The sequence below is a fragment of the Centroberyx affinis genome, unplaced genomic scaffold (assembly GCF_046629955.1).
Source record: "Centroberyx affinis isolate AG114_WGS23_722 - 3 ecotype Tasmania unplaced genomic scaffold, CSIRO-AGI_Caff_v1 ptg001167l_1, whole genome shotgun sequence".
Classification (NCBI taxonomy): domain Eukaryota; kingdom Metazoa; phylum Chordata; class Actinopteri; order Beryciformes; family Berycidae; genus Centroberyx; species Centroberyx affinis.
Genome location: NW_027279698.1, coordinates 142073 through 165043, shown reverse-complemented (window position 1 = coordinate 165043; position 22971 = coordinate 142073). Strand labels below are relative to the sequence as shown.

The 22971-nt window shown below is 44.5% G+C and overlaps 3 protein-coding genes across 4 annotated transcripts; 2 read left to right on the top strand and 1 right to left on the bottom strand.

The window, feature by feature from the left end:
- The first annotated feature begins 1580 nt into the window (after positions 1-1580).
- LOC139648174 (clustered mitochondria protein homolog) lies at positions 1581-14640 on the top strand. Of its 2 annotated transcripts, none has more exons than XM_071524218.1 (28): positions 1581-1854; positions 3583-3692; positions 4278-4449; positions 6318-6455; positions 6589-6743; positions 6854-7008; positions 7169-7291; positions 7472-7604; positions 7717-7809; positions 7938-8104; positions 8325-8507; positions 8753-9193; positions 9294-9367; positions 9465-9569; positions 9677-9777; positions 9870-10022; positions 10119-10181; positions 10301-10533; positions 10635-10719; positions 10880-11033; positions 11156-11295; positions 11904-11984; positions 12074-12199; positions 12300-12409; positions 12522-12615; positions 12701-12826; positions 12931-13004; positions 13621-14640. In XM_071524218.1, the coding sequence occupies exons 1-28, from the start codon at positions 1806-1808 to the stop codon at positions 14312-14314; spliced, it is 4332 nt and encodes a 1443-aa protein (XP_071380319.1). In that variant the 5' UTR covers positions 1581-1805; the 3' UTR covers positions 14315-14640. The 2 variants fall into 2 exon arrangements, with proteins under 2 accessions (XP_071380319.1, XP_071380318.1); XM_071524217.1 differs by having other exon boundaries at positions 7469-7604.
- Positions 14641-14849: 209 nt separating this feature from the next.
- Positions 14850-16697, bottom strand: srrd (SRR1 domain containing). Its single transcript, XM_071524232.1, has 6 exons — positions 16502-16697; positions 16337-16377; positions 16026-16234; positions 15831-15929; positions 15581-15732; positions 14850-15492 (listed from the first exon to the last, which is right to left on the bottom strand). The coding sequence occupies exons 1-6, from the start codon at positions 16639-16641 to the stop codon at positions 15252-15254; spliced, it is 882 nt and encodes a 293-aa protein (XP_071380333.1). The 5' UTR covers positions 16642-16697; the 3' UTR covers positions 14850-15251.
- Positions 16698-16827: 130 nt separating this feature from the next.
- On the top strand, positions 16828-22846 carry tfip11 (tuftelin interacting protein 11). The gene is made up of 15 exons (XM_071524226.1): positions 16828-16941; positions 17324-17542; positions 17672-17855; positions 17994-18150; positions 18254-18381; positions 18501-18662; positions 18902-19093; positions 20263-20442; positions 20578-20712; positions 20845-20948; positions 21087-21255; positions 21461-21704; positions 21834-21976; positions 22088-22253; positions 22363-22846. Exons 2-15 carry the CDS (start codon positions 17334-17336, stop codon positions 22707-22709), a joined length of 2520 nt encoding a protein of 839 aa, XP_071380327.1. The 5' UTR covers positions 16828-16941; positions 17324-17333; the 3' UTR covers positions 22710-22846.
- The last annotated feature ends 125 nt before the right edge of the window (positions 22847-22971 follow it).

Below are 22971 nucleotides of genomic sequence, written 5' to 3'. Positions count from 1 at the left end.
ATTATTAATCGTGAAAATGATGATGATGACGATGCAACAACTTTTGTCTGATAAATCGATTAAAAATACACAACAACACAAAATAATTCTGTGTCGTTTTCTTTGATTTTTTAAATAAAACATTTGCCACCAAAACTACGTTTGTTACAGGGTCAGTGTCCTTATTGTTGCCGAACCAAAGCACTAAATGCAAGAGTGTTCGTAAATACGAGGAACACTGAAAGCAGCAAGACATCGCCAGGGCACCGCCCCCAAATAACAACCTGACGTCATGAATCTGTAATATGGGGGTTTTCTGCACTGAAAAAGGACGCCTAGCCAATTTCCCGTTTTCTGGTCTGGCTCTTACAATATATCCCAGTATTTGACGGTAAAGCCACCTTAACTTATTTGCTTGATAGACGCTGTTTAGTTTGACAGAAATGTTTATGACTTAAGTATACATAAGTACACATAAGTAGTAATTAGTATCAAACTGAGGAGGTATTTCAAAGGGGAAAACAGTGCTTTTTTGGAAATATTATATTTTTGTTGATATTGTTGGTTGTTTTCCCGATAACGATCGCTGATTGGTGGTCATAGTTTAACCATCTTTTTTTTTTTTTTAAAACAATCTCTACTTCATTGGTCACAGTGCCTCCTATGTCTGATAATTCCAGTACAGCTAAACATTTTATGAGCTGGAGAACTTTTTAGCAAGAGGATCCAGCCCTATGCTTGAATTTCCTGTCTTTCAGCAGAGAGGTAACTAATACGGCCCTACTAGACAACATAGCCGTTTGTGGTTGTTTTGATCAAGGAGAGGAATTTATTGAATGGCATTCTAGGAATACCAACCAAGTCACCTGCTAAGCCTAACCCAGATAAGAAGCTTAGTAGTTGGTTTGCATTATGAAATATGTCCAAGTATATATAAAATTTGCTTGTAGTGGCTGCAAACCTGTCAACAAAGAGATAGTAACCTCCTAACACATACAGTAGAGACACACCCAATCTATGGGCCCATTTTTGGGAGTTTGTGATGTACTTGTTACTTGTTCTTATCTGTATTTGGGTTCTTTGTGACAAACTTGTCTGTTAAAGCTGTATTATAACAAAATCCGACTTGACTTGATAAACTGCCATGACTCAAAAGTGTGAATCGGTAGATGCGACTGTCTTGGTACCCTTGATATACAGTATATCATACATATTCCTCTATTTCCAAAAACTCACCCATACTCTGATGCTCTAAACAAACCAGCATACAACTTTTGTAATACAGAATGCTTTATGTTAAAAGCTGGGTAGCTAGATGACCGACTGGAGCTAAACCACTAACAAAGTTTTAAGAGAGTATACAAAACTCACTGTACACTTAATTCACACCTCTCCTCCGGGGCACAGGGAGGGTGGAACATGCCATGGGAGAGGGGAAGGAAGAGTGAGCAGAGTGAGAGTGGATAGACACACCCAGTCCAACAAAGTGTGAGAGACAGAAAGTAATGAGCCTGTGTTGAGCAAGAGGAGGGTGTGGCTTTCTTACACAGGGAAAACCGATAAGCTGAGTTTGCCTAGTGGAGGCAGAGGGGCAGGAGTCACAATCCTGAACAGACAGACGTATACTTTCAGTCTGCTGTGCTCACACACAATCCTGGCACACACACTCCACTTCTTACACACTCTCACTCTTGCTCTTTCTGGCGCACTCTTCCAGCAGTTTGGATCAAGGCTGCAGGGGGAGGCAGCTTCCACCACAGAGAAATAAAAAAAAAAAAACACACACACACAAGAGGACAGCTCAACAAAGACTTCAACAAGCAGACATGAAGGACAAAGTGAAGAGAGGAGGAGGAAGAAATCAGGCAAAAACTGGTGAGAAATCACTGCAGTGTGTTTTTTCTTTACTGCTCCTCTCTCTCTCTCTCTCTCTCTTGGACTTTTCTCCTCTTCCTTCTTTTTTCGCCTGCTGCCTCCCTCTCTGGAGAATGTAAGGAGGGTGGGAGATTTGGCACCACACTGCTGCTCTGAATAAGCTTCAGCGCTCTTCTCTGCTTTAGGCAACTTCTTGATTTGTAAATGTCACCAGGAGAATATGCCATGTTTCCAAACTTCAACTCACCTCTTTAACTGTAACTTGTATGGTGAAAAACCTCACAATACTGTCATACTTGGAAACCCTGTCAAAACTGGGAATATTCATGTCTTTTTAGCAGTAGTAAGTTGATCATTATTTCAGAGCCAACCGATTATTATTGCATTAGTAGAGTACAGGTAGCTTTTCTTTTACATTTTACACAACCTCTCCTTCTCATAATTGAAATTCAGCTAAAAGTAAAAACCCTTCCCTTGTCTTTTTGGTCCCAAAATTTCTAGTCTACCTTTTCATTTTCTTATCCTCTCACACACTCACTAGTCTGCCATTTAACATATTTTAACCCCTGCCCCTCCTCTTCTGCAAGAGGGAACGAGTGAGTGAAGGTAGTGCATGTTGGCCTTCCTCCAGGTGAGTATGCCCCGAGGTGTTTCTCCATGCAAAAGGACGCGTATATCTGGGGGCAACAGGATGATTGTCAGGTTATATAATGTCAAGACACTCATTTGAATTTAACGGAATATAATGCTCCTATAATGTTACAATAAGAAATTAGCAGAAACATTTAGCTTCTTTTGTTGTTTAGGATGCAACACAACCTCACCTATCACCGCCAAAATAAACTCATCAGAGCTGAAACAATACTGTGTTCAGTAGTAAGGCAGCAGCTCCGATAGGAAAGAGGCTGATGGCTGCTGGCCTGCAGAGAGGAGGGGCCTTCTTCCAGCCAATCACAAACACACAAACTATTTGCTGGGTGCTGTCCAGGCATAAAGTAGTCCCAGATTGACAAGAGGCACTGGTGAATTAGAATGGTCTAAAATCTTCTAGGTTGTGTGCACATTGAATTTTGTGCTTGTCTGTGCACATGCCATAGGTGTAAGGTACATGTTTGTTAGTTTATGTCTTTTAGCATTGTGCTGTTTCCACATGCCAGTGTTAGGTGTGGTTGTCCCTTCACCCTGAGATGACATTAAAGCTCATGCAAATTCAACAGGTTTAGTCACACTCCAGGTTGAGGAACACGCTGGGTCCTGCTCTCCCTCCGTTTCTTGTATGCGTGCATGTATGTGTGAGACACACCCACTTTCACTTTGTCACACATTTCATGTATAAACTCACTCACTCACCCTCGGGCACTCACACACACACACACACACACACCCATACACCCACACACACACACACACTTTAGCCCAGCTCATGATGATTTTAGAGGAGATTTAGTGTTCTTGTTTGATGCTGCAGCCAAGCGCTTTTGAGCAGCAGATCTAAAAACAGGCTTCTCGGTTACTTCATCATCTTTTTAAAGGACGGAGTCTGAAGATAATCAGTCACGATTACCATTCATTCATTCATTCATTCATTTTCTATACTTGCTTAAGCCTTTTCACGGTCATTGCGGGATGGAGCTTGTCCCAACATGTATCAGGCAGAAGGCAGGGAAACACCCTGGACAGGGTCGGACCACCAATCAACTTTGTTTCTCTGATTTTTCCTCCAAACAGATGTGATTACCCTGACTGGTGGGAAAGGGGCTGTTGGCAGGAAGCAGGAGGAGGACACATCCTTCCCTGTGAAGATTCAGGGAGCAGGAGTGGAGCCATTTGAGCTGCCGGTAAAACCCAAAGCCAGAGTGTTATCTCCACTCAGATATTGTTCTCGCCCTCTCATTCCCTCTCTTGTAATAATAAGACTTCACAAGTGATAGTGAGATGATGGAAGCTGAGGGTAATATGTGGTGTTGTACTGCAGATCTAATGAAAATGCATGTTTACAACAGTTCACAATCCTTATCTTGTGCCTGTAACATATAGCTGTAATTTCTGATAATGTGAACAACTTACATTGCACATTTGGAACGTCTGCACACAGTTCTGCTCATATGTCCATTTGTATGTAATAGCTTTATGGATGAGGATATAAGGTCGCACCCATCTGCTTCTAACATGTAAAACTGTCAACAAAGATGCTTTATCTTTATTTATGCATCTTTTGTAGTATTTTCAATATGTTCTCTCTTTATAATTGTTTGCTGTATTATCTGCAATACTCTGTATTTGTTGTATTCTTGTATATATCCTTCTCTCTACTGTTGTGACTACTCAATTTTCCCACAGCGATCACTGAATTTTCATCTAATATGTTCATCATTTATGTTCTGTGGCCATGTGTTGGTGTGTTAAACCATGTGTCTTTGCAGATCCATGGATTTTGGCTCGTTCAGGATGCAGTGATGGCCCTGCTTTCCAGAGAGGAGGTGTGTCCACGCTCCAGCCTGTCACTGGCGCTCGCTGGCACGACTCTGGACCCCCTTGCAGAACTGCAAAGCCTGAAGGGGCTTAAACCAGGATCCATCCTGCGCCTGGTTGAAGGTAGCATTGTTTTTTCTCTTCTCTTACTTTCTTTCTTCTCTCTCTTGTTCACTCTTCCTCTCGCTCTCAGTTCAGCTTTATTTCCATTCGGCATTTTCAGCATGAAATGCATGAACAGTCATTGTCAAAGTCAAATCAGTTCAAACAAGGATTGTCCCAAGGCTTTATGGGATCATTTAGTGGAACCCTATGAGTAGCTGCTCTTGTCTTGGAGTTTCTTTCATTTCAATAGTGGAGGTTGCTGCTGCTACGTCCTTTTTGAATAATTGTTATTTATGGTGATTAGTCTACCTCTGCATGCATTGTTGATATCATAACTGTGTACTCAAGCTATAAATTCACAGAAGTCAACTGGCAGAGTGTTAGGGGCTTTTGCATAATTCTAGCTTTCTCTTCTGTGTTATTGACAGTCTTGCCCTAATTTCTTATGATTCCCCAAGATACTAAGATTTTGTTGTTAGCCTTTCTCAGCATGTTATAGTTTTTTTTAACATTCATCTGTTCTCTTATACAGTTTATACATCATCCAGTTGTTGTCTGGCCTTTTTATGAACAAGTTGATCGAGCTGTGATCTTAGAGAGGGGATTTGAGGCTTGAGTTGGAGTAATTTGTTCTTTGACAGAGCTGGAGCAGATTTCTCCTATTCTTACTGACCACTCTTGTGCCACAGCTATTTTGTTTGGAGCAAAGTAACTGTATTGGTTAAGGTTTAGTACGGGGAGCATTTGTATTTGTCTCCCTGTGTGGTGGTTGTTCAGGCATTAAAATCACAGACAGCCGCTACATTATGGTAAATCTATAACTCTTCAACAGGGATGATGTAATGTAGGATAGCATAGGTATAATAGGGGATTGCATCTCTCTCTGTGGGTATAAGCATCTAGTTTTTACTCTTATGTATGTGTGGCTATCTTCAAATTTAATAATTTGTAATAATTTAGCAATTAATATAACATAATTGTACCAGGATGTTAGAACTCCTGAGTTTCTGTACTTATATTTGACTGATATTGGTTGTATTGACTCATTGTTATGATTTGCACTGTGGGTCAGTTATGGTTATTATGTCTGATGTACAAGATCAGGATCTCTGTAAGAATAATTCTAAGCATAATTGTCTTCACCTCCATTTCCCAATCCTCCTTCACACATACTCTAAAGTCACTCTCAGTTCTATGTAAAATAGCTGACTCACATTTTGTTTTCCAACATGTCAAAGAGGTTTACAGTCACGGAGATTACATCTGTATGCCAACCAATTAGACTATCTCTCACCCTCTAGCTGTTTAAGCAATGAAACAAATAAACTTGCAGCCCGTTCTCTGATATGAACCCTGTCAGATTTGTGTCTATTGGAACAGGAATTGTTGTTGCAGTTAGAAGAGGGAGGCGTGGTTCATGTGTGGAAACAAAGCAGTCAGTCACTGAAGTGAAATTAAAAACTCATATCATTCTAGATACAAGGTTTTTGTCGGACACCAAACATATTCTTCCTAAAATATTGGACAGTTTTAATCAAGATTGCCACAGTGCCAGTTACCACAACCTCAGCATAAAGGCCATTGAGGTCTAAAATAACAAACATTCAAGTCCACTAAATCATTCATGGATTGTTAGTGGATCAACTGTACAAAATGTTATTTGTTGACGTCCCATATTAGAGTCTTGGTTCTCTGGATTATGGTTGTAAAAGAGAGTTGTTCATGTTCACAAATTCATCAAACCTTCCCAGACCATTATGCAAATTACTTTTTTCATTATGGACTTTCCCTTCTTTGTAATTTACCGTATTAATCATTCATTGTTGTGACAGTTGGACAAAGAAGGCCTGTCTAACTGTTGTGTTAACCGCTGTGTGCCGTTGCAGAGCCTTACACTTCCCGCTCAGCCAGGCTCCATCTGGGTCGTGTGCTGGAGCTGCTGAGAGCCTCTGGACCTCAGGATGCACTGAAAGAAGGACGCTCACCCAGTATACTAGAGACACTCACACACACACACACCCCAGGTATGCACACATACGGTGCACTTACACACAAAGACACAAAATTAGGCTTGTTAAAGCTCACACTGAAATACAAATTCAAACAGTTCGAGCAGTAAAAGAGTTGAATCTCCTCCTCCTTTTTTTACTGGTGCAGACTCTGGCTTAACTAATGGAAAAAGCTTGAAGCGCTCATCAAGCAACACGAAAACAGAGCCGACCAATCAGGATGGAGCTCCTCCTGAGTACCTCCTCCCTGGATCAGCAGAGAGACCGCTGATGGTTCTGCTACCACATAGCTCCCAGCCTGAGGTACATGCAAAGCCAGGATCTGTTTTCACACTGGTTCCTGAACACACACACACACACACACACACACACACACTCACCATTATACTTAGACTTTATATTTCTCTGATCAGGTTCCCAGCTCTCTGAGGGATGTGTCGCTCAGTTGTTGGAATCCGCCCCCTGGACACAGGAAGCTGCAGGGAGACTTCCTGTACATCACTGTGGTGACAACGGAGGGACGCCGGTGTGAGATCACATCATGTCCAAGAGGTTTCTATCTCAACAGGTAAGGAATTTGCTGCTGTGATGATTGCCTCCTGTAGTAAATCCTAGACTGTGTCACTGTGTGACAGTCTCATAATGCATCAAGCTGGGATTTGATTCACGTTTAGGCCTTCATTATGGACCCTTCTGTATTCCCTGCTCTCTCCCCGTCTCTCTCTCAGGTCTACAGAAGAAGTGTTTGATCCTCGTCCTGCGCAGTCTTCCCCAGTTTGCCACTGCTTCACTGACCTGCTCTGTCACATCAGCCCTAACTTCAAACAAAGCCTCACCACTCTCAAAAACAGGTAACACTAACACTCACGCATGAAGGAAACACAGATACCATTTTGCCGTACTCCTAATAGTGGAGTTCAGAGAGACCAAAAATAGACCAAAACGTTGACACTATAAATTGGTCCATTCCAAAACCTGCATTTACAATGAGTGTGACATAAGTGGTTTCTGGTCGTTCTGTTCCCCAGTAGGTCTCAGTTGCCTCCAGTAGAGGTGATGCCCACTCCTTACCGCACCCTGAGCTGGCTGGGACCCTCCTGTGCCTCCCGCACACACAAGAACTCCTTCAGCAGGCTGGGTCTGGACGAACAGGCAGCAACACAGGTTCTTTACAACAGAGGACAGTTGTTTGCTATTTGTGAGTCAGTGGAGTGTGCTGCTGGTAGTAATACTGACTATTATTTGTGCATGTGTTTGTGCATGTGTGTACATATAGGCTCCAGACTGGAATGAGGAGTTGCAAGTGGCCAGAGATCTTCCACAGGGAAGTCTGGAGGAGAGGCTGCAGAGAGACAGATCTCTGCTTCAGGTAACGATAAAATCTCTAATTTAACTCACAACAACAGCAAGACAGTCCAGAAACCTTGTCATCTATTATCTCTTGTTTGTTCACTCGCCTTCTGTCTTTCTCACCTTCTCTCTCACCTCTTTCCTCAGGTAAACAGTGCATTTGTGTGGGCTGTGGGTCAGGGGGCAGAGACTGTAATGGATGGCTTTGTGGACCCAGTCAATGGAAACCTGGAGGATCCTGCTTTCCTGTGGGGGGGTCTGTTCATGAGCCAGGGGGCAGCGAGTGCGGCGCTTGGTGGGGAAAGGGGCCGCAGGTGAGAAAAAACAACGAAAATGTAAATTTGAATGCTCTTAATTGTGTGTAAAGGTGTTATGGGCCTAAGTGTTTCGCTAAAACCACTGTACCAACATATTGTGTCTGATAAGATATAGATATAATATAGAATGGCTGTTATTTCACTTAAAAAGACAACTTATCGTCAGGACTTCACAGTGCGCAGACAATTTAAACGTATCCTCATATTCCACCTGTAGGGCTGCTCAGAGGCTGGAGCTGAGAGGAGTGCAAGCCTACAATGACCTTGAGGGGGCACTACAGGGGCTACACACCCTGCCCACGGCCACTGTAGACTACAGAGGAGTGCGTCTGTCTGCGCAGGGTTTGGCCCCCGGCTTGGAAGGCTCAGAGCAGGACCAGGAGTCTTCTGCTCCCTCTAGGTACGCCCCTGTGGACCCGTTGTGTGTTTTCTGCTGATAAATGACAGTATGTGTCTGTCAAAAACAAATATAAAAACAAAAAATCCACTGGACATAAAATGAAGAGTTGAAGCCTCTCGGATGAGTGGTAAAACATCTTCAACTCTTCATTTTACATCCAGTGGATTTTGTTTTTTGACTGAAATAAACCTACACAGACATAGAGCATGTGTCTTACTTCTTCTGCTTGTATATTTTTTTTTAAGGGGCTTGCTGTATGGGGTGAACGCGGGGCCCCAGGAGTCGCCGCAGCGCAGACGGCTCCTAGAGCTCCTGGCCCAGTCTGCCAAAGCCCTCGCTCTCCAGAGGCACGCTGTCATGGCACCCAACAGTCACCAGGTACCACTGTTCACCTCAGTGGACGCCCAGGGGCTGCTGGGGGCCGATGGTAGGTACTACCTGCTGGACCTGTTCAGGAGCCTCCCGGCCGATGCCAACTACTGTCCTGAGGTGCAGACAGAGGGCAAGGAAAGCCCTGGAGAAGAGGAGGGGAAAGATGGCCACGAAGAGGAAGGGGAGAAGACGAGTTGTGTAAAAGAGGAAGGCTGGCCGGAGAACTACCACTCAGACTCTGGGCTACCGAAGAGCTTTCCTCATGGCCTCTGTAGACTGAGGCCGGAGCTGCTGCAGGCCTTCATCCAGCACAAGTGAGTTCTGCACTCAGTGTAAAAAAAATGGTCTTTAACTCTGTGTTTAAAGTGTTTCACAAAGTTAAAGTGTTGTTTCTTTCCTCACTCCCTGTTTTAGACATTCCCAGTTCACCCAACGTGTCAGGGAGAGGATGGAGGAGAATGGAGGCTTTGAAGAATGTGCAACAGCTCGTAAGAAGTGTTTTGACAGATCTAATTGAATGGCAACTATAATAATTCATACAGATTTTGGCAATTTTTTACCTAACAAATGGTTCTATATGTGCAGGTGACTCTCGAGGCACTGATGCAGTACGAGCTGCTTGTAAGGATGTGGGCTCTGTTAGCGACATCATCTTTGAGATGCGCTTCAACCCAAACATCTTTTCCCCAGGTACTAAGTGAAACCACATACACACAAACACACACACACTCACACACACAGAGAAACACACAAATCTGTTGCTAAAATGTAAATGGCTTCTTGTTCTATTTGTTCAGGAGTGTCCTTCCCTCGCGGTGATAGTGAGAAAACCAAGCTGCAGGAGAGGTTATTGAGAGAAGCTGCAGCTTTCATCATCACACAACAGATACCGGCCTTTGTAAGTGGATCCCTTGTGTACATGCTATTTAGACACATCTATTTTAAACATGAAACAAGCTCACCATATGTCTCCATGTGTATGTTTTGCAGGTGGAGTATTGCCTGCAGGGCAGTGAGGCACCCATGGATGGAGCTTCACTGAAACAGGCGCTGCACCAGAGAGGCATCAACCTCCGGTATCTGGGCCATGTGATCAAGGCCATCAGCCAATCAGAGCACAGGGAGCGCCTGAGGCATATAACGGTGTGTTTGTGCTGTAGTCAAATTTAAGCTAGTCTTGCTGATGTAACTGCCCTGTCTAACTGTCCTTGCTCTCATGCCTCCCTCTATCTTCACCAGAGATTGGTCATAGGTGAAATTGTGATCCGTTCAACGAGGAGAATATTCAACAGTTTCCTCCAGGTAATCTACGATACAGTGTGTATTCCTGTCCATTCTTATGTTTGCACACAATACTAGAGCAGGAGTGGGTCAGATGTTCCACAAAGAGTGAATCGTAGCCTCTGGTCATGTCTTTGCAGGGCGTGGAGGTGCCTAGTCTCTCTGCAGCTGTCAGTCACTTCCTCTGCTGCCTATTGGTTCCCCACTTCAGTCCCACCCCAGTGGGGGAGGAGACTAAGAAGAAGTCAAGGCGGCGTGGCCGAGGGGCCGGGGCCTCTGACAGCACGCCCTGGAGTACGCTCACCGGGGCTGAGCTGTGGAACCTGGTCTGCCAGGATGCTGTTGAGACATATGACCTGTCTGACAGCCTGGGGTGAGGACGCGGCCTTTGTTTGATCTGACTCTGTGTTTGTTAGTTATGCAGTTGTTCAAGATCATTCTCAGTGTAACACCTGTTTGTTTCCTCTGTGACAGCTTGGGTCCTAACCACCTGGTAGAGCACTACGGGCTGCAAAAGCTGTCTCTGCTGAGAGAGTTCTGCCTGAAGACTGGAGTACAGGTAACACATATCTGAAATATGAATAGAGTACAAAGACACCTCATGTTATTACCCAGTTAAAAATAGTCACAAGATTATCTGAAACACAAATATATTGTTTAAGTCTTATGTTGTCTTAGTCATATATACAGCATATTCACTGCTTCTGTGTCTACGCCAGCTGAGACTGAGAGACTACTTCCTCGACAACCAAAGCAAAGCTCCCATTGGTCCTGATGACATCCTCAACATCTTCCCCGTCGTCAAGCACATTCACATGCCGACTTCGGACGCATCAAAAGCATTCCGCGCTGCACAGAACTCCATTCAGAAAGGTGGGGCTATGAAGATTGACACTTTACAAAAGCCTCCGTGCTGCAAATTCATTTTTCTGTAATCTCTGTGTACATTGTGTTTATTTTGAACTATTCTGACTGTGTGTGTTTCTCAACTGAAGGTTTGTTGGATCAGGCCCATGAGTGTCTGAAAGAGGCAGCCTACCTGTTTGGTAGGGTGTGTGACGACCTGCACCCAGAGGCCTGTCACTGCCTCAGCCTGCTGGCCAAGGTGGCCTTCCTGCAGGGACAGGCAGCAGAGGTACACCTGTCAGTTCCACAACTCTTCACTATTACTCTTCTGGTTGAAAGCTTTGGTTTTACAGCGCCTCATCCCTATACCATGTGTGTACTGTGAAACTCTGGTTGTCAGTATGTGTCTGCACAAGGGCTGGGCGATATGGTTGAAATCAGTACACAAAAATATAAGGATTTTATTCGATATCGATATATATCATGATATATTACAATATATAACAATATGGCTCATGCAAAATCATGTTAAATAATCAAATTAATGTTCATCAAATTGAACCAAATGGTAAGGTATGTTAGGTGTGATGTCAAACAAAACTGACATTTTCAAATAATATTCCTTAAAATGTTTCATACCTCATTTTGTCAGTTTTAAAATAAAATTTGCTTATCATCAGTTTAGGCAGCAGAATTGTGCGTCAGGATATCCCAAAACCGTCATATCATGACGATATGAATCAGCTGAAAGACGATAATATTGAATTATCGCCCAGCCCTAGTCTGCACCAACTACACAAAGACAGACGCATTTGCCCATTAAAGTGATTCTGATTCTCAATATATGTGAAGCTGGCCAATATTTGTTCCTTCACTGTGACTTCCTCTGTCCTCCAGGCCCGCAGTGTCCAACTGAAAGCAGTGGTCATTAGTGAGAGAGTGCTTGGTTTTGACCATCCCAACACCATCCAGCAATATGTGAGTATAGCTACACATTTTGTATATGTACTGAGTCATGTGGGTAGACTGGGTACAGTTTGATTATTATGACTGTATTTCTTATGCAGGCCCTCTTGGCTGTGTATGCGTATGCTGGAGGGGAGAATGCCCTGGCCCAGAAGTGTCTCCTCAGAGCTCGGCTGCTGATGCTAACGATCCACGGAGAGGATCATCCCTACACCGCCACACTGGATGTAGGTCGACAACAGCAACCCTTTACTGTTTTCCCCTTGTGGTTGTTTGCTGACTTGTGTTCTTCTGTGTGACTGACACTCCTCTCTCTGTTTCTCTTAGAGCTGTCTGGGGTTGGTGCTGGCAGGAGAACAGGCAGAACAGTACCTAAAGAACGCGCTCAGACTCAACGTTTCTTTCTTTGGCCCCCGAGATCTGCATACCGCACTCACGTAATTTGATAAAACCATGTCTAGTATGCACTGTATTTTGTGTAAGGGGTTGTTTCTCCCCTTTTCCAACCTCTTCCCTGACTGTTTGTGTCCCTGTTTTCCCTCTGTCCAGGCAGCACCTGTTGTCCCAGTGCATGTGCAGTAAGGGCGACTACCGATCTGCTATGAACCATGAGAAAGAGGCTCTCGCTGCTTTCACCTTGATGGTGAGTATCTCCGTGTGTATGTGTGTGTGTGTGAGAGAGAGGATTGCCTGTGCATGTGATGTCTTATGGCTCTTTTCTTTCTCAGTTTGGTGAAGATCACCCGCAGACACGTTGCAGCACAGAGTTTCTGCGTACCATTACCCAGCAGGCAGTGCGGGTGGAGCGCTCTCTCAGACAGGCAGGAGCCGACTGCACGGAGCAAACAGTCGAGGTAGGCCTTTCATAGACTCAGGCACAAAGGTTGTGTCCAGTAGCACTAGTCTGTTTGAATCTGAAGCAGTTTGGTGTTAACGCCCCTGTCCCGTCTGTCCTCAGTGTCTGACCCCCGGAACTGAAACCATACTGGAGCAGATGGTCCTGGTCACAGGGATCAGGAAGAATACACAGAGGTCAGTCAACACATAATGCAATATATAATATGTTTGTTAGAGCAATTTGTTGATGCTGGAGTGTCCTGGTGCATACAATGTACCTGCAACGTCCTGGGTTTTAATCCGACTCATCTCCCTCTCTCTCTCTCTCTCTCTCTCTCACACACATATTTTCTGTCTCTCTCCAATGTGAAACTATCCAATCAAGCAGAAATGCCAAAAAATATAATCTGTAAAAAAAAAACTTGTTAGGTTAAGGCTATGCATCACCTTTCTCTATGGATTAAATAAAAGTGAAGAGTTTTGTTCCAACACGAGATATCCACCATTTGAAAAAGTCTCACCTACTGCTACAAATGAATGCTAGCACAAAATTACAACAAGATTGCTCTTGTTAAAGGATTGTAGATAACTTGGTTATGGTTTGGTCCATGGTTGACAAAATGATAACATTTTTACAGACTTCATGCACTATATTTTAGAGATACTGAATGATGAATTTCAGATAGTTATTTCTAAAATGGATATATAGTGTTTTGAAAATGAACTCTTCAAGAACAGTTGTGCTCCATGCATGCTTCTGTGCCTTTTTGTTAGGTATGAAACCACTCATGAATACATTGTGTTTTCTTAGTGACAGGCTCCAGGAGTTTAAGCAGAAACTAATGGAACAGAGAGCAGCAGAGGCAAGAGAAGAGGCAAACAAAGTAACTGACGGGCCTGCCGCCTCAGAGACCCAGAAAGTTGGAGAACCAAGCTTGGATAAAGAAACAGGATGTGGGAAGGAAGTCGAGGACGGAGGAAGCCCAGCTGAGGAGAATGCCAAGGAGAGCCAAGATGACCAGCCAGTGGAAGAGACCGCAGTGGAGAGCACTGCCACAGCAGCAGCTAACAGTCATGTAGTGGAGCCAGCTGAACAAAACCCAAATGAAGAGAAAACAGCAGTAGATAGAGGAGACAGTGAGCGTAGTGGCACGCCAGCTTCAGATGCTGAGCTCAAAGTAACAGTGAACGGGGAGGCAGAGGTTAAGTCTGCAGGAGAGGAGACTGAGACCCACACAGCAAATGAAGAGGAGAGCAGGACAGACGAGGGAGAGATGAAATCTGAGGCAACAGTCAATGAGATGAAGAGGTCAGATGAGGTTAATGGTGAAATGAATGGAGTCCTGGACATGACTGCTGACCCATTAGAACTTAAGAGTAAAGAGGCCTTGGCAGATGTTGTCATTTCCAAAGCCATCATAGCCAATGGAACAGGAGACAGAGACACAGCAGTCAATGGAGTAGCAGAGGGAAGTGTCACAGTCAATGGAATAGCTGAAGAGTGAGAACATATGAAACCAGGAAAAACAGTGTTGTAGTGAGGTTTTCCCCGAGTCACTGCTGTAGGATGAAGCTTTCCCTCCCTTCCTTCATTCCTAAATGGATAGAGTTAGGAGTAAGAGAGATCTCACTTGATCCACTGAGCATGGAGCAGAGAATAAGAGAAGACAGAGAGTGAGAGGATGAGTGTTACTTGCTGTTGGAGAGATTATTACTGATACTGGGAGAGGGCTGTACTGTTGAGGGCTACTTTTTCAACAATAAACTTTTTACTCTGCTGAATCGACTATATCAATAGTGACCTCATTGTTTTTGGTTCACAGAAAATAAACCTGCCTATAAATATGTTGTATACATGTATTAATCTATTAAACATCAAATTCATAATCCAAGAGTAAACAACTAGGAAACCTAACCAAAGAAAATGAAAGCATGGCATTGAATACATTTTTTCACTCAAGTTGATAAGCAAGATAAAAGATAGTGATTTTAATTTATTTAAAACATGTAACAAGGCTTTTATAAAATTGTGTTGTCTGTAAATTGTCAAAAGTTTTAGAGTCACAATGGAATCTGAAAGTTGAAAAAAAAAAAAAAACATCTATAAGACCTAATAGGAAAGTCATCCAGATGGGACTTTCAGCAGCAGATACATCATCAATACTTAATATAAAAGACATATGAAGGCTGTACAGGTTGTGCAAAAGGAGTAGTAGTCCTTTATTTCCGCCCTATAGTCCCCTCTGATTAATTGGTGCAAGGTGCTCAGAAGTACCTTGTCCTCTCAACAGAGCTTTGGGACACATTTAACATGATATCGGCTCTGTAAGAGTCAATCCTCAACCTGAAACAGGCTTCATTTATTAAAAAAAGCTGCTGATATCAATGGCATCAATAAAAACAAAAGGTACAGTATTGTCTAGTTCCAGTCCATCTCCTTTCTCAGCTCTGCTTTTCTCTCAGTATGATTTCCAAATCAGGGCAGTGTTGGTACTGTGGTTCAGGTGGTTCTGCCCAGGTGGATTGTGGGAGCTTGCTGAGGCTGCTGGAAGGAAAGGTGATGACAGCTGTGTCATTGAAGACATCGAGCAGACGGGATGGACAAGGCAGGGGCCTCTCCTCACAAACAACCACAGCCTGGGTGATATAGCTGTAGTCTCGCTGGAAATCTCTCTCAATCATTCTAACATGAGGAAAGAAAACAAATGTCAGCTCATCTCTCCTCTACTTGTTTAGACACCATCCTCCACACACACACGTCTTGTACAAACCTGTCCCGTATGCCAGAGAAGCTGTTTCCGATAATTCTCAACAGAGGCAGAGTTTCTGTGCTCCAGTTCTTCCATAGCAGGTTGTTGTACAGGGCTTTCCCACAATGCATCAGGTAGAAGAGAGTGGGCCTAGTTGTCAGATGCTTCCCTTCCTGCAGGACAGTTGGAAACACAATACAACATAGTTAAACCGTCTTCAGACTTGTTTCCTCTGCCTGAGTGCAACAGGATGAAAACACAAACCAGCTACCTCATTCTCGGTGAGTACAGTAAGCCCCAGCTCTGTCAGCACGTCCCTCTCTCCAGAGGAGAACACAGGGTCAAAAACACAGCAGTCCTTCAGTGGGATCTACAGGGACCAGGACAGTGGAACACAGAGCTTAGAACAGACAGGGTCACATGTAGAGTGTTTTATCTTTCAGGTGAAATCTATATTCTCTCTGACCTGTCGTGTCTCCAGCAGCAGTAGTAACATGGCGAGCTGGTAGCGAGCTGAGACACAGGAGGAGAAGGAGCCCAGACCATAACACACACACTCCAGCTCTAGGCATGTTCCGCCATCTCTGTTCCTCCCTAGCTGCTCGGCAGGCACATCAGCATCCTCCCCATCCCCTGGAGGTTTTGATTGTGTTGATCCTGCCATCAACAGCTGCTCTGCAGACAAGAATCCTGAAGGGTCACCGAGCTGCTACCTAAAGCCAGAACACCAGCTGAAGCATATTTAAGTTTGCTGATAACCTGTCTTGTCCAACTCACCTTTCCACTCTTGCCAAAAGTCCTCACATCTCAACTCAGACCTGTAGAGGAAGAGAGCAAGCAAATTACTGACCTCTCTTGATTTGGTGCACAGCTCTGTGGTGGAAAGACATACACGTGAAGCAAGAATGATGCGATTCTCGTGCTTTAATAGACGCTTCTTACACTGTTTCTCTTATCCGTTGAATAGTTTTCCAGACGTCCAGCTGATCCTCGCAGGCTGAAGCTGCCTGAAGTGACTTTGCTCTCCGCGCTGCGCCTTTCCTGCGTCGGGCCACCTGCCATTGCTCTCCCGTGTCCGACATCTATACTAATTCATCGGTACTTCTATGTGAGATTTGCCTATAAACGCGCATCTGAAAAAAGAGTTATCACGAAAACACTACTGTCTGAGGTTGGCAGGGTCCGCAACACGTGGGACTGTTTTGAGAGTAACACACGTTGTTCTATTTCCGGTAGTCGTAACGAAAGCCGGAAGTATTTGTGTTTTCGTGTATGGTACGAACAGGCTAACTGACGTTAACTCGCTAACTATATAGTCCACTATTATTGCATCGAAAGAAAGGGCGTAGGCTGATCTTTGGATAAGGGGGGTGACCTTTCAGGTGAGTTAGACTAAGCAGATTCCCCCTTTATTTGCTTGCCCGCGAGCATTAGCCGGTAAACTAAGCAGTTAACGATAGCAAATTAACATTAGCTAGCCTTTATTAGCAAACGTTAGCATGTCGTCTCTCTCCCGCGAGAGATCTATCCAAGTAACGTAGTTGGCACTAGTAATGTCGGTGTCATGTTAGTTGATGATCTTATCCCTCTCCATCAGTTCACATCAATTACTTAACGTTAATTGTTGTTGAGCTCGTGTTTGGCCAAGCTACAATGACCACGTGATCATACAAGAACTTAGGACATAAATATTATGTGCTGGATGCAACTAAGCATTCGCAAGCTTTAACTTTGCTTTTGCCGTCTTGCCATTCTCTTGATCAGGATATCAGGTATGTCCATGTCCCACTTGTATGGGCGAAGGGGGGAAGAAGAGGAGGATGGGGTGGAGGTGGAGAGCTTTGAGGTGACTGAATGGGATCTGGCTAACGAGTTCAACCCAGATCGTCGCAGACACAAGCAGACCAAGGAGCAGGCCACCTATGGCATCTGGGCTGAGAGAGACTCAGACGACGATGAGAGGCCCAGCTTCGGAGGCAAGAGGTAAGGCATGGGCTTGTTCCTGTTACGGCCCTATCTAACAAGACATCTAACTAAGATAAATAGTCAAAACAGTTGCAAGTGCACAGAAACACCAACTATTGAGTCAGTCAGTCTGTGTGTTTCTTCCAGGTCTAAAGACTACAGCGCTCCAGTGAACTTTGTGAGTGCTGGTCTGCGTAAGAGTGCAGCTGAGGAGAAACAACAGCAGCAGCAGCAGCAAAAAGGAGAAGGAGACTCTGATTACTCTGATGAAGATGACACTCCTGCAGCACCGCCCCCTCCCCGCAGCACTGCACCCAAAAAACTCCAAATGGTACACTTGTGTTTGTTTCTTGCATGTTTATGAAAGACTTATGTGTTAACCAATGTCATATCAGTTGCTGTGTAATAATCTGTAATAGTGTTGTATGATAAGATATGTCAAAAAAAATATCTGTTTATGTTTTGCTAGGGTAATTTCCGTGGGAACCAGTCCCAGAGGTTTGCAGCTGGCATACGGTCAGGACAAGACATAGGTAGCTGGGAGAAACACACAAAAGGGATCGGACAAAAACTGCTGCAGAAAATGGGCTACCAACCAGGCAAAGGCCTGGGCAAGAATGCTCAAGGTGGGTACAGCTGAGGAGAGTAGGATATTTTGATATATTGAACAATATTGTGCAGATGACAGATGTTTATACAGTCTCATATTATACACTCTTATTGCTGCAGGTATTGTAAACCCCATCGAGGCGAAGGTTCGTAAGGGCAAGGGAGCAGTGGGTGCTTACGGCAACGAGCGAACCAAGCAGAGTCTTCAGGACTTTCCTGTAGTCGACTCAGAAGAAGAGGAGGAAAAGGTAAGAGTGTTGAAGAATGTTGCTCTTGTCTCCTTTTCCATCTAGACCCTCTACTAGACTGACTAGGAGAGAACCAGTTTGCATCATTTTGACATTTCCCTCCATTTCTGTCTGTGTAGGAGTTTCAGAAGGAACTAGGCCAGTGGCGTAGGGATCCTGCGGCTTCTGCGGGAAAGAAGAAGCCCAAGTATTCTTACAGAACTGTAGAAGAGCTGAAGGCTAAAGGCAAGCTGGCTGGACGGTCTACAACAACACCCGCTGGAGAGTTGGCACAGGTTAAGGTGCGTCAGAAAGGACTCTCACATTAACTCTCCTTTTGCTATTATTTTTATTTCTTTTCCAAGCACCTGTCTCACAGGAATGTTGACCCTTAAAATAGGTTGCTTGTAATGATGGTGAAGAATTGAAGTTTATTCTACTGTAAGTCGCTCTGAATAAGAGTGTCCACCTAATGCCTAAAATATAAATTTTTCTTTCTGTTTCCAAATCTCATCTCTCCAATCTCTCTTCCTGTCTCTAGGTGATAGATATGACTGGGAGAGAGCAGAAAGTGTATTATAGCTACAGTCAGATGTCCAACAAGCACAGCGTTCCAGATGAAGTTCCACCAAGCTTGGCCACGCGGGATCAGAAGGGCTCTGGCTTTGCTCTCCCTGAGCTGGAACACAACCTGCAGCTCCTCATAGACCTTACAGAACAGGACATATTACAGGTACGTGGTAACCAAGAGTGTCTACCAAATATCTTTAGTAGGGCTGCCCCCGACCAAAGATTTTCCTAGTCGACTAGTAGTCGTTAGTTCAAGCAATTAGTTGACTAGTCGTCGCACGTTTATGATATTAATTTGATTATTTAACTATATATTTTTTGAAAAAACACACCCAAGTCGCGGCTACTCGTGGTCAGAAACACCAGTGAAACACACTGTGGTTCACGGGAAAAAACACACCCAAGTCGCAGCTACTTGCGGTCAGAAACACCGGTGAAATACACTGTGGTTCAAGGGAAAAAACACACCCAAGTCGCGGCTACTCACGGTCAGAAACACTGGTGAAATATACCGTGGTTCACCAAAAAAACACACAATAGGCGTAGGCTGTCAGTCGCTTGCTTTGAGCCCCGCTGCTGCACAGAGCGCTGTTCACTTGTTTATTAAAAGTTTATTAATATTGAACGTGTCACATGTCCAAATTGCACCAAATCAGACACTGCACTTCCTTGGGTCCCCAGCAATACACCCGCCAAGTGTGAAGTAGATTGGACGAACGGCTGTCAAGATATGCGAAGGACACGCACACACACACACACACCCATACATACAGACAGACAGACAGACAGACAGACAGACAGACAGACAGACAGACAGACAGACAGACAGACAGACAGACAGACAGACAGACAGACAGACAGACAGACAGACAGACAGACAGACAGACAGACAGACAGACAGACAGACATTCCTTGCTTTGTAGTTTGATGGCATCAAAATCTCACTCCAGCCAGGTACCCAAAGTTGGCAACCCTGGTCTAATAACGGCAAGGCGCAGTTTGAGGTTTTTTTTTATTTTTTTCTGCGACTAACTGACCAATGAAAACTTGGTTGACTAAGACTCTTCTCATCGACTAACGGTTTGGTCAACTATTAGGGGGCAGCCCTAATCTTTAGGCTACAACAGGAGGTAATGCAGGCTTCTATCTATATCAGCTACCCAGAACTTCTTTCCACTGATCTGCACACAGATAATTCCCCTTGTTTAGTTTATTCCTGCTGACTGATTGTTCATTCTATGTGCCTATTATGTACCGCTTTTCTACTTCTCCCACTTCTGCACCTTGACCCCGACCCTCTCTCTGCTCTCTTGCTGTCATCCCCTCCTGTAGTCTGCCAGACGTCTGCAGCATGAGAGAGACGTAGTTGTGTCTCTGAGCCACGAGTCTTCTGCACTGCAGACCAGACTGGCTGCAGAGCAAGACTCCATCCAGAGAATGGAGGCTGTACTGGAACTGGTGGAGCGTTTTCAGTCTGGGGAGATGGCACCAGGGGAGGGACCCAGCCTGCAGGTACATATGCATGCAAATGATGCATATACACACACACGCGCGGACATACCACGCCATTCCAGTTTGTTGATTCCTCTCCAGGTATCAAATCCATATAGGGTAATTTTCATGTGTGCTTCCCTCTCTCCTGTTCAGGAGTGTGCCCGGATCTTTGAGACCTTACAGACAGACTACTATGAAGAATATAAAACAATGGGACTGGGAGACCTGGCTGTAGCTGTGGTTCATCCTTTACTCAAAGAGAAACTTCGTACCTGGGACCCTCTGAAGGTATATTCTTAACAATTCTCTCAACATCTATCCTTTTCCCTCTTTTGAGATGAGTACATACTTTAATTATTTTGCTTTAATTACTCGTGATAAATCTGTCACTTCTCACTCTGCTCTTTGTGATTCTTGTAGGACAGCTCTTATGGTCTGGAAGAAGTTGGACAGTGGAGAGCAATCCTTGAATCTAGACAACTCCACTCCAGTGCCCCAGAAGCAAACATGGACCCTTACCACAGGTAATATTGTACACACAAACACACATGCAGCTGTGCTCATGTGCTGGCTGCAGTTGCATGAATGTATTCCATTGGTTAGGTATTATAGCCTGTGGTGGATTGCATTGTGTCATGTATTTTGTATTTTTGTTGATCCAGACTGCTGTGGGAAGTGTGGATCCCAGTGATGCGGTCGTGTGTGTCAAGCTGGCAGCCTCGTATGGTAGTGCCCATGGTGGACTGTGTGGAAGTGTGGGCTGCCCTTCTCCCCCGGTGGATCCTGGATCACCTGCTAGAGCAGCTCGTCTTGCCCCGGCTGCAGCGAGAGGCAAGACACATACAGACTCACACTATCTCCACTTATAGACACACTCACTTAAACTTAGATGAACTTAGATGAAGAGAAACTCAGACTTTTGTTAGTGGAATCTCATCTCAAGCTATTTTTATACTTTCTTTCTCAAGCTTGTGCGTGTACGTAACCTGAAAAACAGCTGCTCCAACATTCTTACCTTATGTTTCCTATTTAATAGGTGGATAACTGGAACCCTTTAACGGACACAGTGCCCATCCATTCCTGGCTCCACCCTTGGCTGCCTCTGCTCCAAGCACGTCTAGAGCCTCTGTACCCGCCCATCCGTAGCAAACTAGCCAATGCCCTGCAGCGGTGGCATCCCAGCGACGGCTCGGCCCGCCTCATCCTGCAGCCATGGAAAGATGTTTTTACACCAGGAGCGTGGGAGGCCTTCATGGTTAAAAACATCATCCCTAAACTAGGTATGCTCATATACAACAACTAATGCCAACACAGCCATGCTACTATGCAGTGGCTTTCTTACTGCCACTTACCCTAACCTATCCCTCCTTTTCCCTCTGCCTTGTCTCCTCTGTGTGTTCCCTCCGCAGCTCTGTGTCTCGGGGAGCTGGTTATTAATCCTCACCAGCAGCAGATGGAGCCCTTCCACTGGGTGATGGACTGGGAGGGCATGCTGTCTCCCTCCAGCCTTGTGTCCCTGCTGGACAAAAACTTCTTTCCAAAGTGGTTGCAGGTTAGTTAATGTATTAATACAGTGTACATACAGAACAGAGGATTATCAAGATGAATTTAGCTACTAATAGTTTTTGTTTTGTTTTGTGTTTGCGTGTGGTGTTTATAACAGGTCCTGTGTTCATGGCTGAGCAACAGTCCTAACTATGAGGAAATCACTAAGTGGTACCTGGGTTGGAAGACCACGTTCAGTGATATGTTGTTAGCTCAACCACTCGTCAAGGACAAATTCAACGAGGCTTTGGACATTATGAACCGCGCAGTGTCTTCAGGCATGGGTTAGTGTCACACACACTCTCGGGCATATGGGTAAAAACATGCCATACCACTTTTTTGTCCACTGTACCAAAACATACTAACACTTGTTCTCCTTGTTCATATCTACAGGTGGATATATGCAGCCTGGTGCAAGGGAGAATATTGCATATCTCACACAGACAGAGAGGCGAAAGGACTTCCAGTATGAAGCACTGCAGGAGCGCAGAGATGCTGAGAGTGTGGCTCAGAGGGGCATCAGCGCCGGTCTGCCCACAAACTTTAAAGACCTTATCCAGACCAAGGCAGAGGAGAACAACATCGTCTTCATGCCCCTAGTGGCCAAACGTCATGAGGGCAAACAGCTATACACATTTGGCCGTATTGTCATCTACATAGACAGGGGGGTCGTGTTTGTGCAAGGAGAGAAGACCTGGGTCCCCACGTCTTTACAGAGTCTGATAGACATGGCCAAGTAAGGGTGGACTGACTGATGGGAGTGTCTTGTTCTGCCAAGGGTAAAAGAGAGCAATAGAGGAGATGTGTGTTTTTATGACATCAGTACACTTAACCTTTGTCAGAGTTATCTTTGTAACTGTATAAATGTAACTGGAACCGTGAATAAATAATTTTTGAAGTTATGTGGTCTACTGTGCTTTTTTGTTAAGTGTTATTTTTGCTCTTTGGGATTAAACCTGATTTAAGGGTAGAGATAACGGGGACTGAATGACAAAGTAATCC